At 38.8% G+C, this 13,114-nt stretch overlaps 2 protein-coding genes across 2 annotated transcripts; both read right to left on the bottom strand.

Moving 5' to 3' along the window:
* Positions 1-428: 428 nt before the first annotated feature.
* Positions 429-2,425, bottom strand: LOC143892793 (pistil-specific extensin-like protein). Its single transcript, XM_077397657.1, has 2 exons — positions 2,059-2,425; positions 429-831 (listed from the first exon to the last, which is right to left on the bottom strand). The coding sequence occupies exons 1-2, from the start codon at positions 2,255-2,257 to the stop codon at positions 527-529; spliced, it is 504 nt and encodes a 167-aa protein (XP_077253772.1). The 5' UTR covers positions 2,258-2,425; the 3' UTR covers positions 429-526.
* A 4,869-nt stretch (positions 2,426-7,294) lies between these two features.
* Positions 7,295-12,697, bottom strand: LOC143891627 (proton pump-interactor 1-like). The gene is made up of 8 exons (XM_077396158.1): positions 12,490-12,697; positions 10,999-11,413; positions 10,395-10,589; positions 9,624-9,803; positions 9,303-9,497; positions 8,582-8,680; positions 7,901-8,485; positions 7,295-7,800 (listed from the first exon to the last, which is right to left on the bottom strand). Exons 2-8 carry the CDS (start codon positions 11,371-11,373, stop codon positions 7,489-7,491), a joined length of 1,941 nt encoding a protein of 646 aa, XP_077252273.1. The 5' UTR covers positions 11,374-11,413; positions 12,490-12,697; the 3' UTR covers positions 7,295-7,488.
* Positions 12,698-13,114: the final 417 nt, after the last annotated feature.

Here is a 13,114-nt window from a genome sequence, read left to right as displayed (position 1 = left end):
TCCTAAGAGTCCCTACTCTAATGAATCTGGTCCATTCGAAAGTTGAAGACGGGTGAACCAGATTACATATTCCGAAGTTTAATTATGGGTGTTAAGAAAAGTTACATATTCAAAGGTATCCTAAAGTTATGCAATGGATTGATCTTCGTTCAACATGAGATTTAAGCCAACAATGGCACTTGGTTGTGGCCCCAAATGTGCTGAATTGAGAGATCTAAAGGAGGGTTGGGTTGGGTTGGGTTAGGTTAGGTTAGGGTTGAGCTTATGTTGCGTCAGGGTTGACCTCAACCCGGCCCAAGTTGCACCTTAAGCTAAAGAGAGAACAAGAGGCATTATTAAAACAAGGTGCCATTATTTAAATAAGAAAGTGCTGATATCATTTCCCTTACAAAGATGCCATCTCTTGAAACACAAAGCCCCTACTCTGAAGAACAAACGAAAATATAGCAAAATAAAACAGTGGCAATAAGACTCTTCTACAATCTTATCATTATTGTGAAGCTAAACATAATCTAAGCAATTGTGACTAAGGGGAACGAGGACAGAAGGCATGTTCAAAGGCAAAGGGTCGCACAGAGAAGAGGAAAACGGGAATGGGGCCTTCAAGAAATTCGCGGTGGCGCCTCAAGCTGGCCCCAGTAACACCCCTATGAAGGTTCGTGGGAACCTTGCATGAATCGGACGGTGAGGATACCAAGAACACCTGACATCTACGAACAGTGTGGGGCGTCACATCCATGGCTTCTATGTAATAGTAACCATTTTTGTCTGTTATAGCCTCCTGATTCACCACGCCTTTGCTACTGTAACACTGTAACCTTGCAACCGCACCTACACATCATACAATGGTTAAAAAAAAAAACGAAATAAACATCTTAGATAGACATGGTCCTATATAGAAATTTTTTTAAAAAAAGAATAAAAATAAGGGGTTTGCTAGGGAAATTCCCATAAAGCCATTTCAAGGCTGACAATTGCATGAGAGGAAACATACATAGCCTCACTTTTAAATATATTTTGTCTTACTCGTTTTATTCATCTGAGGCGGCTGTTCTCTCGTGCAAAAGTCAGTTTTCGAAATTGGCTTTCTGCAAAATTGCCTAGAAATTCCCAAAAAAAAAAACAATTTGCTAGGAAATTTCACATAAAGTGATTTCGGAGCTGACTTTTGCGGGGGAGACCACCGATCATCTCAGATTAACTACATGAATATGACAAAATCAGCTAAAATGTGAGCCTGTATGGTTGCTCCCTCAAGCAAATTAAGTCAACTACGAAATGATTGCGTGAAATTCCCTAGCAAATCCCTAAAAATAAAGGCTTCCTATCTAAGTCACAAATATCGTTATATTTTTTAATTTCTCAAGATTTTGTCGTTTCATCAAAATGTTGTGATAAAATCACTATATTTTGAAAATATCAGACATATTTGTGACATAGCTGTGATAAAATCACTATATTTTGAAAATATCAGACATATTTGTGACATAGCTTCCTATTAAATGTAAGGTCTGAGTCGCTTATTAGGACCTGTGTGTGTAACATTATTGGGCTTGGGTTTTTTTTCTATAAACGTGGTGGCCTAGAGGGCCTTCTAGGCCTAGATTGGGTTGGGTTTCAACTTTAAAACCAACCCAAACGAAGACCTATGATTTCTGAATAGGACGGGTCAAGTTGCAACCTTACACTTGAATACGAAGTGATAGTTTGAAATGACTAAAGAATCGACTAGAACTCGGCCAAGGTAAGAAGTAGTAAACTTGGAATGAGCAACTTATTGTAAACTTTTATGTGTCAAATGGATAGTTTTCAATTTACTTGACAGGTGCAGACATTGTTTCAAAATGCAGATGCAGGTCAAAATGAGGCCAAAGCAAATCCTCGTCGACTCGGCCTGACATAGCTGAGTACTGAGTACTTGGTTGGCTCAACTCCGGAGAGTGAAATGAGTTTGATTGACTATATAATGCAAAACGTGGCCAATGTAAAAGGGAGTAGACTCGGGAGAGTTGAGTGACTCAGTGATTGTAATCGGTAGTAATGGGTGTGAACACTCACCAAGAATTGGCGTGAATTGATGGTCGCACGACTTGCAGTAGATGAGGCCTTCAATGGCAACTTTATGTCGAGGGGGGAAAGCTGAAGGATTCTCAGCAATCCCATGACCTTCAACAGAATCAGAAGTTGCAATTGACAAGAACAGGAAGATCTGAAGGAGCACTAGAGCCCTGACTAGAGACATGGGAACAAAACTCATTTGTTTTTGCTAAACAAGCGTAAGAGATGCTGAAATGGGTCGTCAATGGGATGAATTTATAGTGGTTCTGTAAAGCGATTCTCGGCAGATTTGATTGGTGGAGGTGGTTTTAGAAACCTTTTTTTCTCTTTGGGGCGCATTCGGATAGGAAAACCAGGTTTGTGCTGTGATATTGGTGCATTGACTAACTGGGATTTGGTTTACTTGTGTTTTTTATTCAATTAGTTCACATGCAAAAGGGTTAGTAGCATTGGAAATTTGGAATTTTACAGGTAGAGCTTGAGGAAGTTTCCCAATCTCCTCGGTAAATGGTCTTGTAAAATATGTAAACAGAAAGAAAATTAAGCTTCTAATAATATAAAATGGCGAATTAAAATAAGAGGAAAAAAGGTATTGATATTGGCACTACCATGTTTTAATAACTACACAAACCCAACTTGTCTTTTCTTTTTTAATTGGCTTCTTTGAGCTTTTTGGGAACTGCATTAACCTTTGAAAGCTGTCCAAATGAGTTAGACTGATTATCAAAACAGTTTTGTTGTGCATTTGGATAGGAACCTTCGATTGGTGGGGGTGGTTTTGGGATTTTTTTTTAAAAAAATTTCTTGTGCAGTTGGATAGGAAAACAAGGTTTGGGCTGTGAGATTGGTGCATGGACTAGCTTGGATTTGCGTTACTAGTGTTTGTTATTTAATCAGTGCACATGCAAAAGGGTTAGTAGCATTGGAAATTTGGAATTTTACAGCTAGAGCTTGTGCTTCTTTCCCAATCTCATTGGTAAATAGTATTGTAAAATATGTAAACAGAAAGAAAAGCTACTCTCTTATGAAACAGGCAGAATAAGCATAAAGAAAAAGGTATTGTCTGGTGCAGGATTGGAGAAGAGTCTTTCTAGATGTGTTACTCGAAAAAAACTTCACCAGTTCATTCAAATAAAAGCTTATAAACTAGTAAATCCAATCCCATCTCAGAAAACTCAAATCTGATATTGCAGGTTAAATTCATTTCTGCCACTAATTCTCAAGAGGCCGCACACAAATTTAGATTGCAATTTTAAATGATTATTTTGTTGTTTTTCCTGTGAAGTTATGATTGAATATCTGTGATAGCTATCGGTTAATGCTACTGGTCAATGCCAAATGTGGAGATAACGTAAAGAGTAGATTATCGGTGGGCTAATGGATTGGGCAGTGCGAGAATCTCTCGTGGACTAAATGGGGGCCGGCCAGTCATGAATGTTGCACATCCACTTAAAAAAAATGTGCAGAGTTTAGATTAACGAATGCCCTCGTAAAGCATCATTTCATGGCCATGGGGATCATGAATTTATTTAGCAGCCCTACCACCAAGAAAAAAAAAATCTACCATCTTGGCCCCTGCCCCAATGTTTGTGTGAAGAAAATGAAGAAAATCAAAAGGCTGAGAAAGAGAGACAACTGTAACCAATTTAACAGCCCTTCCACCAGGCAGACCTCGGGAAAGAAGGGAATTTTTTTATGTTGAAAACCCTATACTTATTAGAATAGGGTTGGTAGTGAAAGAAAGAGGGGGGAACCCAACCCAGTTGCAAGACAACTGTAGCCAATTTAGTAGGCATTCCACCAAGAAGACCTCGGGAAAATGATTAAAGAAAGGGGTTTTTGCAAATGAAGTCTTCCACTTTGCTTTATTTGCAAAAAGAGTCTTCTAGTTCCACAATTTGCAAATAGGAGAAATTATATGGTGCAAGGCCTTATTGTACGGTGGAAGGTTGATATTTGATCCAACAGCAGCTTCTCAAAAAGTGACCTGCTATTGGATCAAATATCAAGGGTGGTACCCCTACCGTATTGTTGTAAGGCCTTACACCGTATAAAAACTCTGTAAATAGAGTCATCACTTTAGCGTGGATCTTGCAAATCAGGTGATGACCAAAATACCCATCATAGATTTTTATTTTTTTCTTACTCTTAACATGCCCAAAATGTCCTTGCATCTAAAAAGATGAAATTATCTTTTAAAAAGACCAAAATTCCCATGTTGCTCACGGAAATGTTTTGATAGGGCAAGTAACACCAAGTCAACTCAAACCCATCCATCAGGTCAGGCCCACCAATTTGCCTTATGTTTTTATGAGGTAGAGCCCATGTATAGGGTAGGGTACTAGGGTTCACAATTTTTCAGCATACGTTGTGATAGGGTGGGCTCATTTTTTTTTTACACCTATGCATAGCATAGGCCAAGAATGTTATGATTGGGGAGGTCCCACGATCTCTACCCGAGCCATGTATAGAGTAGGGCCCATAATTTTTGTCTTTTCATGTATAAGAATGCTAGTATGTACAGAAGGAATTTTGGTCCTTTTATAAGGTAGTTTGTCTATTTAAATAGAAGGACATTTTGGTCTTTTTATGAGTAAAGAAATCTACTATGGGCCTTTTGGTCACAAACCAATGACATGATTTGCAAAATTCTCTCAAACGTTTTGACTCTATTTGCAAATTGTCAAACAAGAAGACCCTTTTTGCAAATAAAACAAAGTAGAAGATTTCTTTTACAAAGACCCTGAGAAAGAGGGGAATTTTTTCACCTAGAAAACTAAGTGTCTTATTAGGATGAGGGGAGTGAAAGAAAGAGGAGAGAATCCCATTCGTTTTGGATATTGAGAATTGATTTTGAGTTCAAAGCTAGATTTGGACTCAAAATTGAGTTTAAGTTAGAGTCAAATAATAAGTTTTGGACTCAAAATTGAGTTTAAGAATCCAGAACGAATGGGGCCTAAGCGATTTAGTAGGCCTTCCACCAAGAAGACTCGGGGAAAAAAGAATAAAAGAGCAGATTTCTCCGTGTAGAAAAACCAAGTTTGGTATTTAGGACAGGGAGGTGAGGGAAAGGAAGAGGAAAGAATCCAACCCAGTTGCATGAATCAACAGGTGGTTATGTATCAGCAAGACCATAGCTTGTGGTATTTGCACCCATCAAGTTTGAAGAGCCCAGAAAAAGTAGTGAGCAACGTAGTCAAACTGGGTCATTGTTATGAACAGTGACAAAGCTTAGATAAAGGTCGCTTGGCAAATAGTACAATTGGATATCCAAAAAACATCTTAAACAAAATGGTGTTGCTTTCCCATAGATGCAAGTTCGAGTCCCCTCAGAGTCACCCGATGCACGTGGTTTACGGGTGATTGCATGCATCCATAGGGATTAATTATGCCCTAAAATAGGGGTGGGAGACCCTATGTCCGCAAAAAAAAAAAAAATGGTGTTACTTCCCCGATCTGAGAATCCCACACCACTCAAAAGCATCGAGAAATACAAGGGCTTCCAGGAAACATGGGTGGCTCTTCCTTTTTTATTTTTTTTGAAATGGTAACATGATATATATTTAGAAGAAAGAACCGAGATGGTCCTTAAGGAATACAAGAAAGAAACAAAAAAGAAATCAAGGTGGGAGGAAATCAAACCATTCCAATCCCAACCGAGACACACCCGCCCCTAGAGAGTCTGCTTCACAATTAGCAGACGTCCTTACATGCCTAAACACCATAGAAGAACTACAAATTAGGTCTGTAATCTCCTCAAAGAATGAAAGAAATCTCCATGGAGGAACTACTGTTCCAGATAGCCATCTAATAACATTTGAAAAGTCACCTTCCACAATAACCTTGTCATGGGTGGCTCTTCCTATTTGAGTCTTTAAAACCAAAAATGCCATTCGAAAGGTTATCTTCAAAACCAAAAATGTCATTAATTATAAAATGCATATCCACAAAAATATCTACTTAGCATTCAGGCTCTAAAATAATGCACTAGAAGCCTATGTGGCTGCTCTTTCATGCAACAGCCGGCCTGCAAAATGCCTTCTGCGATGGTCCCTAGCAAATCTCCTATACATTTATAATCTCCTATATCTTATTGCTCGAACAATAAGCATTCACTATTCTTATGCTGATAGTTTAAACTCTCTTTTTTGTTTGGCTGGTTAATTTAGACTCTCTTATTTCTAATACTTAATCTAAAAATCCAGTAATAAAAGAGAGAACCATCCCCTTTTTTTAGAATAATAATGCTTTTCTTATTTAATGCCGACCCGACCTATAAGAAGAAAGAAGTGCAAGGATGAAGAACATGAAACAAGTAGAATATAAGGGTGTGAGAGAGAGAGAGAGAGAGAGAGAGAGAGAGAGAAAACCGTACGCGGAACCATTTTTTAATGGACTCGTAGGTAAACATAAATGTTGTTTGAAAAACATATTGTATGCAACTATATGCTGCACGTAGGTACATAATAAGGGCCTGTTTGTTTTAGATTATGGCAACCGATTGTGGGGTCTCCAACTGATTATTGGACTCGAATTTAGTGCAATTTCCAATAATCAGTTCGGAACTCCACAATCGGTTGTCATTATCTAAAACAAAGAGGGCCTAAATGTTCTTCAATCTCTTCGGTGGAATCCATTGTGGTGGTCATAGCAGAGCATAAAAGAGCATATACTATACTTCTTTTTTTAATAGCAGAAAATTTATTGATAGCCCGGTGGTGTATTGATAGCCCGGTGGTGTGGTACGTAGTGGGTTTAGTACGCCCCGCCAAAACGGCTCCGAAACAAAAGTACGACCGAGGTGGTTAAATACAATTACCAGACAGATAGCAGTGGCAGTATAACAAATGGCAGATGTAGGCAAGGAGACTTGCCACGTAGTGACAGAAGGAGATTGCCACGTTTTCTTCTTATTAGACAAACAGGCATAAACCCCGGTGCACATGTTCTACCTAGAACATGTGCAGGGCAAGGACAAAGACATGGATGAAATGCCACATAGTCTACAGAGGTGATGAACACCTATCTAATAATTAATAGTCTCTAAATACATTATATCAAATGCAGCCAAATATCCCCATTAACATATATGTGCTATCAAATCTATAAAAGCCAGAACCTATTTAAAAGGTAAACTTTTGTTAAGGGAAATCAGTTCAACGATAATAGAAATGATCATTGTTTTTTTAACAATCAAGTTGAACAATAAAACATTGGTATTTTTTAACTCTCAAGCTGAAAAATAAAACAAAATGAAGTCATATATTGATTTGCAGTACAAAACCTCACCCTATGAGCTATTGCATTCATACACAGGATGTAAAGAAAAAGAATAATAAAGTTATTCACTACAAGGCCATACCAGTCAACAGAGGCTCATTAACTGAAAAATTGGCCCTATCCTTCTAACCAACTAGTTCTTAAGTTTCTTCAGAAAACATAGTAGTATGTGAGTATTACAAGCATCAGAACTAATACAGTAGCACCAGGAATAGCCCATGCCCAGTATGAAGGTGACTTCTTCCGCTTCTGGATGACCTTTGGAAGTGCTTCCTGAGCTCTCGGTCGGTTTCTATACCTGACATTTTCTTTTTGTACTTTATTCTTGGAGGAAACAGAAGCCTCAACGTTCATCACATCAGCTTTTTCAGAATCAACGGTTTCCATTTCCACTTCAATTTGATCAGCCTCAATGGCAGGCGTTGATCCGCCGGCCTTCTTCTTAGCTCTCTTTTCATGTTCCTGAAACACTTCCCACTTGGTCAAACTCTAGTTCCAACTTCCAAACAGAAAAGCAAGCTAGTTTTAAAATAGAAAAAGATGAGAGAAACTAAAATAGCACCTTGAGCTTTTTTTCAGCTTCCTTTTGAGCTCTTACAGCTGCCTTCGCGGCTGTTTTCTCGGCCAGTTTCTTCTTCCTTTCTGAAGCCAACTTAGCTTTGGCGATCTCCTCTTCTCTTTTGATTTCCTTCAACTTTGCTTCATCCTCTCTTTTGATTTCCTTCAACTTTGCTTCATCTGCTCTGTTAGCTGCCGTGGATTCTTTCTGAACTTTCTCAGACCCAGATAAGTTTCCTGTGTCCTCTACACCAGCCACTTTCCCTTTCATTTCTGAGTTACCCACGTTCCCTTTCATCTCGGCCTCTGTCAATTTGTTACTGCCCTCTTTATGGACCTTGCTAGTCAAGACAGTGTTGTTTTCCTCAGGAGGTTTAACATCCTCCTTTGTTCTTTTTATGTTCACTTTCATTGCTGCTGCCTCTAATTCAGCAGAAGGTTTTACCTCCAAAAGCAATGGCTTTTCATCAGGGTTCCTCATCCGACCATCCCTACTCAACTGCCGGCTATCAAGAGACGGTAAAATCCTTTTCTCATAATCGTCTCTGAAAGCTTTACTACTGCTCCATAGTGACATGAATTTCTCAATCTAATAAAGAAAAGAAACAGTAGAAAGAGAAAATGGTTATAGGAGCAAAAGCTGGATATTAAATCAGAATATTAAAGTAAAACTGGTTGGACAAACCTCTGCATGAGAAAGCTCCCCCAGTGACACTATCTCCTTCTTTGCAGCAAGATCTTTGGCATTGTTCAAGAGAGAACGGTTCTGGTAGTAATATGTATTCTGAAAACATAACAAAGAAAATATGTATCATGACATTGATGCCTGCAATATGAAACTATGGGTAACAAATAAGCAAACTCTTTCCCCTTGTGCCCACCCAGAAAATCGAATGATAAATACCTCTCTCCATCGACCTTATATAAATCCAGTAGGTTACCCTTGGTCCCCCAACCTCCCCCCCCCGAAAGGGAAAAGACTAAAAAGCACAAATTCAATTCCTTAGCCCAGTCATTTAGATAGGCACAAACACAGACAAGATAAGATCATAAGACTCTTCCAGACATTATTCCGGTGTATTAGTGGGAGATGAGTAGCTCAGAGTGGTCCGTTAATGGAACCCAGCTGCATTTTGCTCCTATGAGAGGGAAGCAGCTTGAGAAATTCATGTGATATCCAGCTTCTAGAGGATTGGCTTAGAGAGGTCCATTGCTGGAACCCAGAACACTGGACACTTCAAAGTTCAAACCAACAAGGTACTCACACCCATTATTGTAATTCAAAGGAAAACCTTACAAAAATATTTATTTATATTTTTCTCAGACACATAATGGTTGTGACAGTGTACCATTTTAGACACCCAAGAAATAAAAAGTGAGACTGGAACGGACGGAAGTTATATTACCCCTTCGTCGCGCTGTTTTCTCAATTCACTAAAGGTTTCATATGCTTTGCTCTTTTTCTCGTTCAGAGCCATCAATTGCTCCTGCAAGGAACTAATCTCATCGTCTATGGCCCTCAATTCTTCCTCCAGATGCTTGATTTGTGTCCTGACAGCTGTTTGCTGCTTTCTCACTCCATCCAAATCACCACCTATAAGCTACAATTGAAGAAATGTTCCCGATATATGAAATCAACAAACTTTAACTTTAAGCATATCCCAATAAACTAACAGGACTTTCATATCAGAGGATTTAAACCAACATGGGCAAAATAAACAACTTACTTTGACTTGGTCTTGAATAGCATCTCTCTGACCTAATGAATCCTGAATCTTTGCCTTCATAGCAGCATTTGCGACAACTTTATCCCTCGTCCCTTCAAGCTGTCTAATTTCTTTAAGCAACTGTTTCTCCTCAGCTAAGGTGTTGCTCTCATGTTGCATGCGGAAATGCAAGCTCCGAATCTGTTTCACCAATGCCCCCATTAACAAGTCAAACAAATGATTCGTCAAACCTCAAAAAGAATGATTCGTGGATTCCCAAAATATTTTAATCAATTCTCAAATTTTATTTTTTTCATATACCAATATGCTTATAACAAGTAATATATTGAAATTTTTAATATGTAAAGTAGGTATGATTCTTTATCACCATTTAAGAAACTAACTATTTTTTTTTTAAATGGAAGAAACTAACTATTAAGATGGGTAAAACTCAAAACATGCAGTAATTGTAAAGTTGTGGTTGTGTTATTAAGAAAAAACATATAAAAGAGATTTTAAAGTGTCTTAGAGAATCCTGACGCATTGGAATCCGAGACGTGTCAGATAGATTCTTCGCCCATTTAGAAGAATCCATGTAACATACTCAACTCAACTCAACTCAACAAAGCCTTTGTCCCAAACTAGTTGGGGTCGGCTAAATGAATCCTTTAGAAAAAATTCATGAAGAAGGTAAAAAGAATCTACTCGGCTCTAATCCTGGTTCTAGTTGGGTTCTTCAACGTAACATAGCATGAAAGAAAAGGATATTAATGAGTGAACAGTTAAGCTTACGAGTTCGTTAAGCTCTTCCTCTGAAGAGCATATGCCAACACCCTTCTCTCTTGCATGATTGTTTGCACTGCGTAGCTTGCCAAGAGCAGCATGAAGGGGCTCCATTTCCTTCCTCTTCTCATCCACAATCATCCTGTATCGCTTGTCCTCAGTGGTTAAAGGCCTCAATTGTGAGATCACCGTCGCTCGTTCCGACTGAACAAATATTTACACATGATTAAACACCAGTACTGGTAGATTTATTTTAGAGGGCAAGCCTTGGCGCAACGGTAAGGTTGCTCCATTGTGACCTGGTGGTCATGGGTTTGAGTCACGGAAACAGCCTCTCTGCAAAGCAAGGGTAAGGCTGCGTACATCTAGCCCTCCCCACACCCTGCAATGGCGGGAGCCTCGTGCACTGAGCAGCCCTTTTACTGGTAAATTTCTTTTATTCACCAATAGGTGACACAATTCTAAAAGCAATTACTAGGTGTTACAAGTAGTTGTCATATGGATATATCACATATATAATATTCTGATTAATGAATTGAACCACGTTGAAAAATCTCCCATGCATTTACTTGGAGAACAAAGACATCAGAATCAAGGAAAAATTTTGGCATACTCTTTTCGCCTTTAATGATTCAGTTATCTGAAACCGGGCTTGGTTCGTTTTCTGGATTTCCTTGTCAACTTGGTCGATTTTGGTTTTGAGCTTTGGATCTTCATAGGATCGATACCTAATGAAATAGAAAATGTGGATTTGCTTCGGCACCGGCCATTCATCAACAGCGTCCTTCGGGAAGTTTCCATTGCTAACGGAATCTCCCTCTCCTTTGGAATGTCCATTTGTTGTTTCCTCAGAACAATCCACCAAACCAAATTTGATTGGCTCCTCGGATTCCAATCCCTGATTCTGCTTCTCATTATCAACATCTCCCGGGATTACGTCCTTCAGATGTCCTTGTGTGAGGTCAGCACCCATGATCACCACCCCCATGACTGATGATGCAGCAGAAGAATAGTAGAAAATCTAATTCCTGACGAGTGATTAGACCCCAAACAGGAATAGATGATTAAAAACAGAGAGAGGAAACACATGTATCAGAATTCAGAAATAAAGAAAAATAATGCAGAAAAACAAGCCAAGAAATTAGACAAGGATAAAGCGTTGGAAATAGTATAAAGATTATATCAGCATGCGTATCTGACAATAAAATAATAAAGCTGACATAGCTCAAGGTATTTTGAAGAAATTCGACAAGAACCTTCTCATTATTCACAAATAAAGAAAAAAGATTGAATCTTTGGAAATAATACCCGTGTACTGCGCACATCGTCTGAAAATTACAGAACAATGAAGTTCGAGGCAACATAAAAAAATCTTCGGACAACATCAACATTTCGACGAGAATCATTTGCTCCCTAGAAGCTAGTAACCATAATTCGCAGCAAAATGATAATGGGTAATTCAGTCTTAATCTTTATTTCTCAACCTATGATACTTTCTGGTTCAATCGGCCTTATGGGTAGTGTAAGATAAGGAAATAAAAAGCAGGGGTGCAACTTGGGTCGATTTTGGGGAATTCGGGTTGAGCTTTTACCTTAAAATCAGGTCAGGTCTGGGTTCATTCCTATTCATTTTTTTAGCAAAAGCTCAAACCGACCCGACCCAATTTCCACCCCTAAGAAAAAGAGGAGGAGATTCATACATGCCAGGCAAAAATTAAGATCATTCATGCTGAATTAAAAAGCTGAAAGGGCGGTTCATGTAAAATTAGGGCATTTTAGGGGGGAAAAAAAGGCTTGACAGGAAGAAATGGAATAAAATTGCAAAATTAAAATCCTAAATTCCGCCAAACAAATCAACATATATGATAAACAGATTTTAATTCCGGAAAAATCTTCCATCTCAGCAATTAAAATAGCATAAATCATGTTCTGCAAATTCAAACTCTGACAATTCAAATGATAAAGATCCTTGTAGATCTAATGCAAAAAAAGTGAAAAAAGAACCCTAAAAAGACAACATAGTGGAGAATAGATTGAAAGAAAAAAAAAAAAAAAAAAAAACCCCTACATGATCGAGAATAGATGGAGAAAATAACAAACTTACCTCGGATCGAAGATCCTGCAACGATTCCTTTGCAGATCGGACTGCTTAGAAGGTCCGAGAAAGAGATATGGAGATCAGACCTTGTCTCTTTTACAAAGATCTAAGGACTATGGCTATTGAGGCAAAGGATCTAAGAAAGAAAAGGTAAAGAGGGTCGTTGAAGAGAGAGAGAGAGGAAAAACGTTGAAATTAAAGATGGGCGTTGTCGTTGAATCTATTGGGAGAATTTTTAACTTGATTTGACATCATTCAAAAAGCGTTGAAGTCTGCCACAATTCACTTTAACAGTGGGGCGCATAATCTTACTGGGGGTGGACAAATCATCTATTTAGGATTTTTCCAGAATAGACTATAGAGCTTTGTGGGAATGGGGTCCCCGCACATGGGACCATTTGGACAACGTTAGCTGCACAGTGGGGCCCACCAACTACCACGATGATTACGAAGATGGAGAAACGCATGGTCACCATGCATGGATTGTGAAAATGACGGATACATCTCTCGCTGTGGGATAAATTACAGAGAAATAGTATGGACGGCACGTGCAGCCCAAATCTACAGCGGGGCTCACATTTTTGGGCTGATCAAACCATTCATTTGTTGGGGCCCCGACGTAGATAGGGTG

The sequence above is a fragment of the Tasmannia lanceolata genome, unplaced genomic scaffold (genome assembly GCF_043159265.1).
Source record: "Tasmannia lanceolata isolate RefF3 unplaced genomic scaffold, GAP_Taslan_0.1 ptg000015l, whole genome shotgun sequence".
Taxonomy (NCBI): domain Eukaryota; kingdom Viridiplantae; phylum Streptophyta; class Magnoliopsida; order Canellales; family Winteraceae; genus Tasmannia; species Tasmannia lanceolata.
Note: the sequence above shows the minus strand (reverse complement) of the source record. Positions and strands in the feature narration are given on the sequence as shown.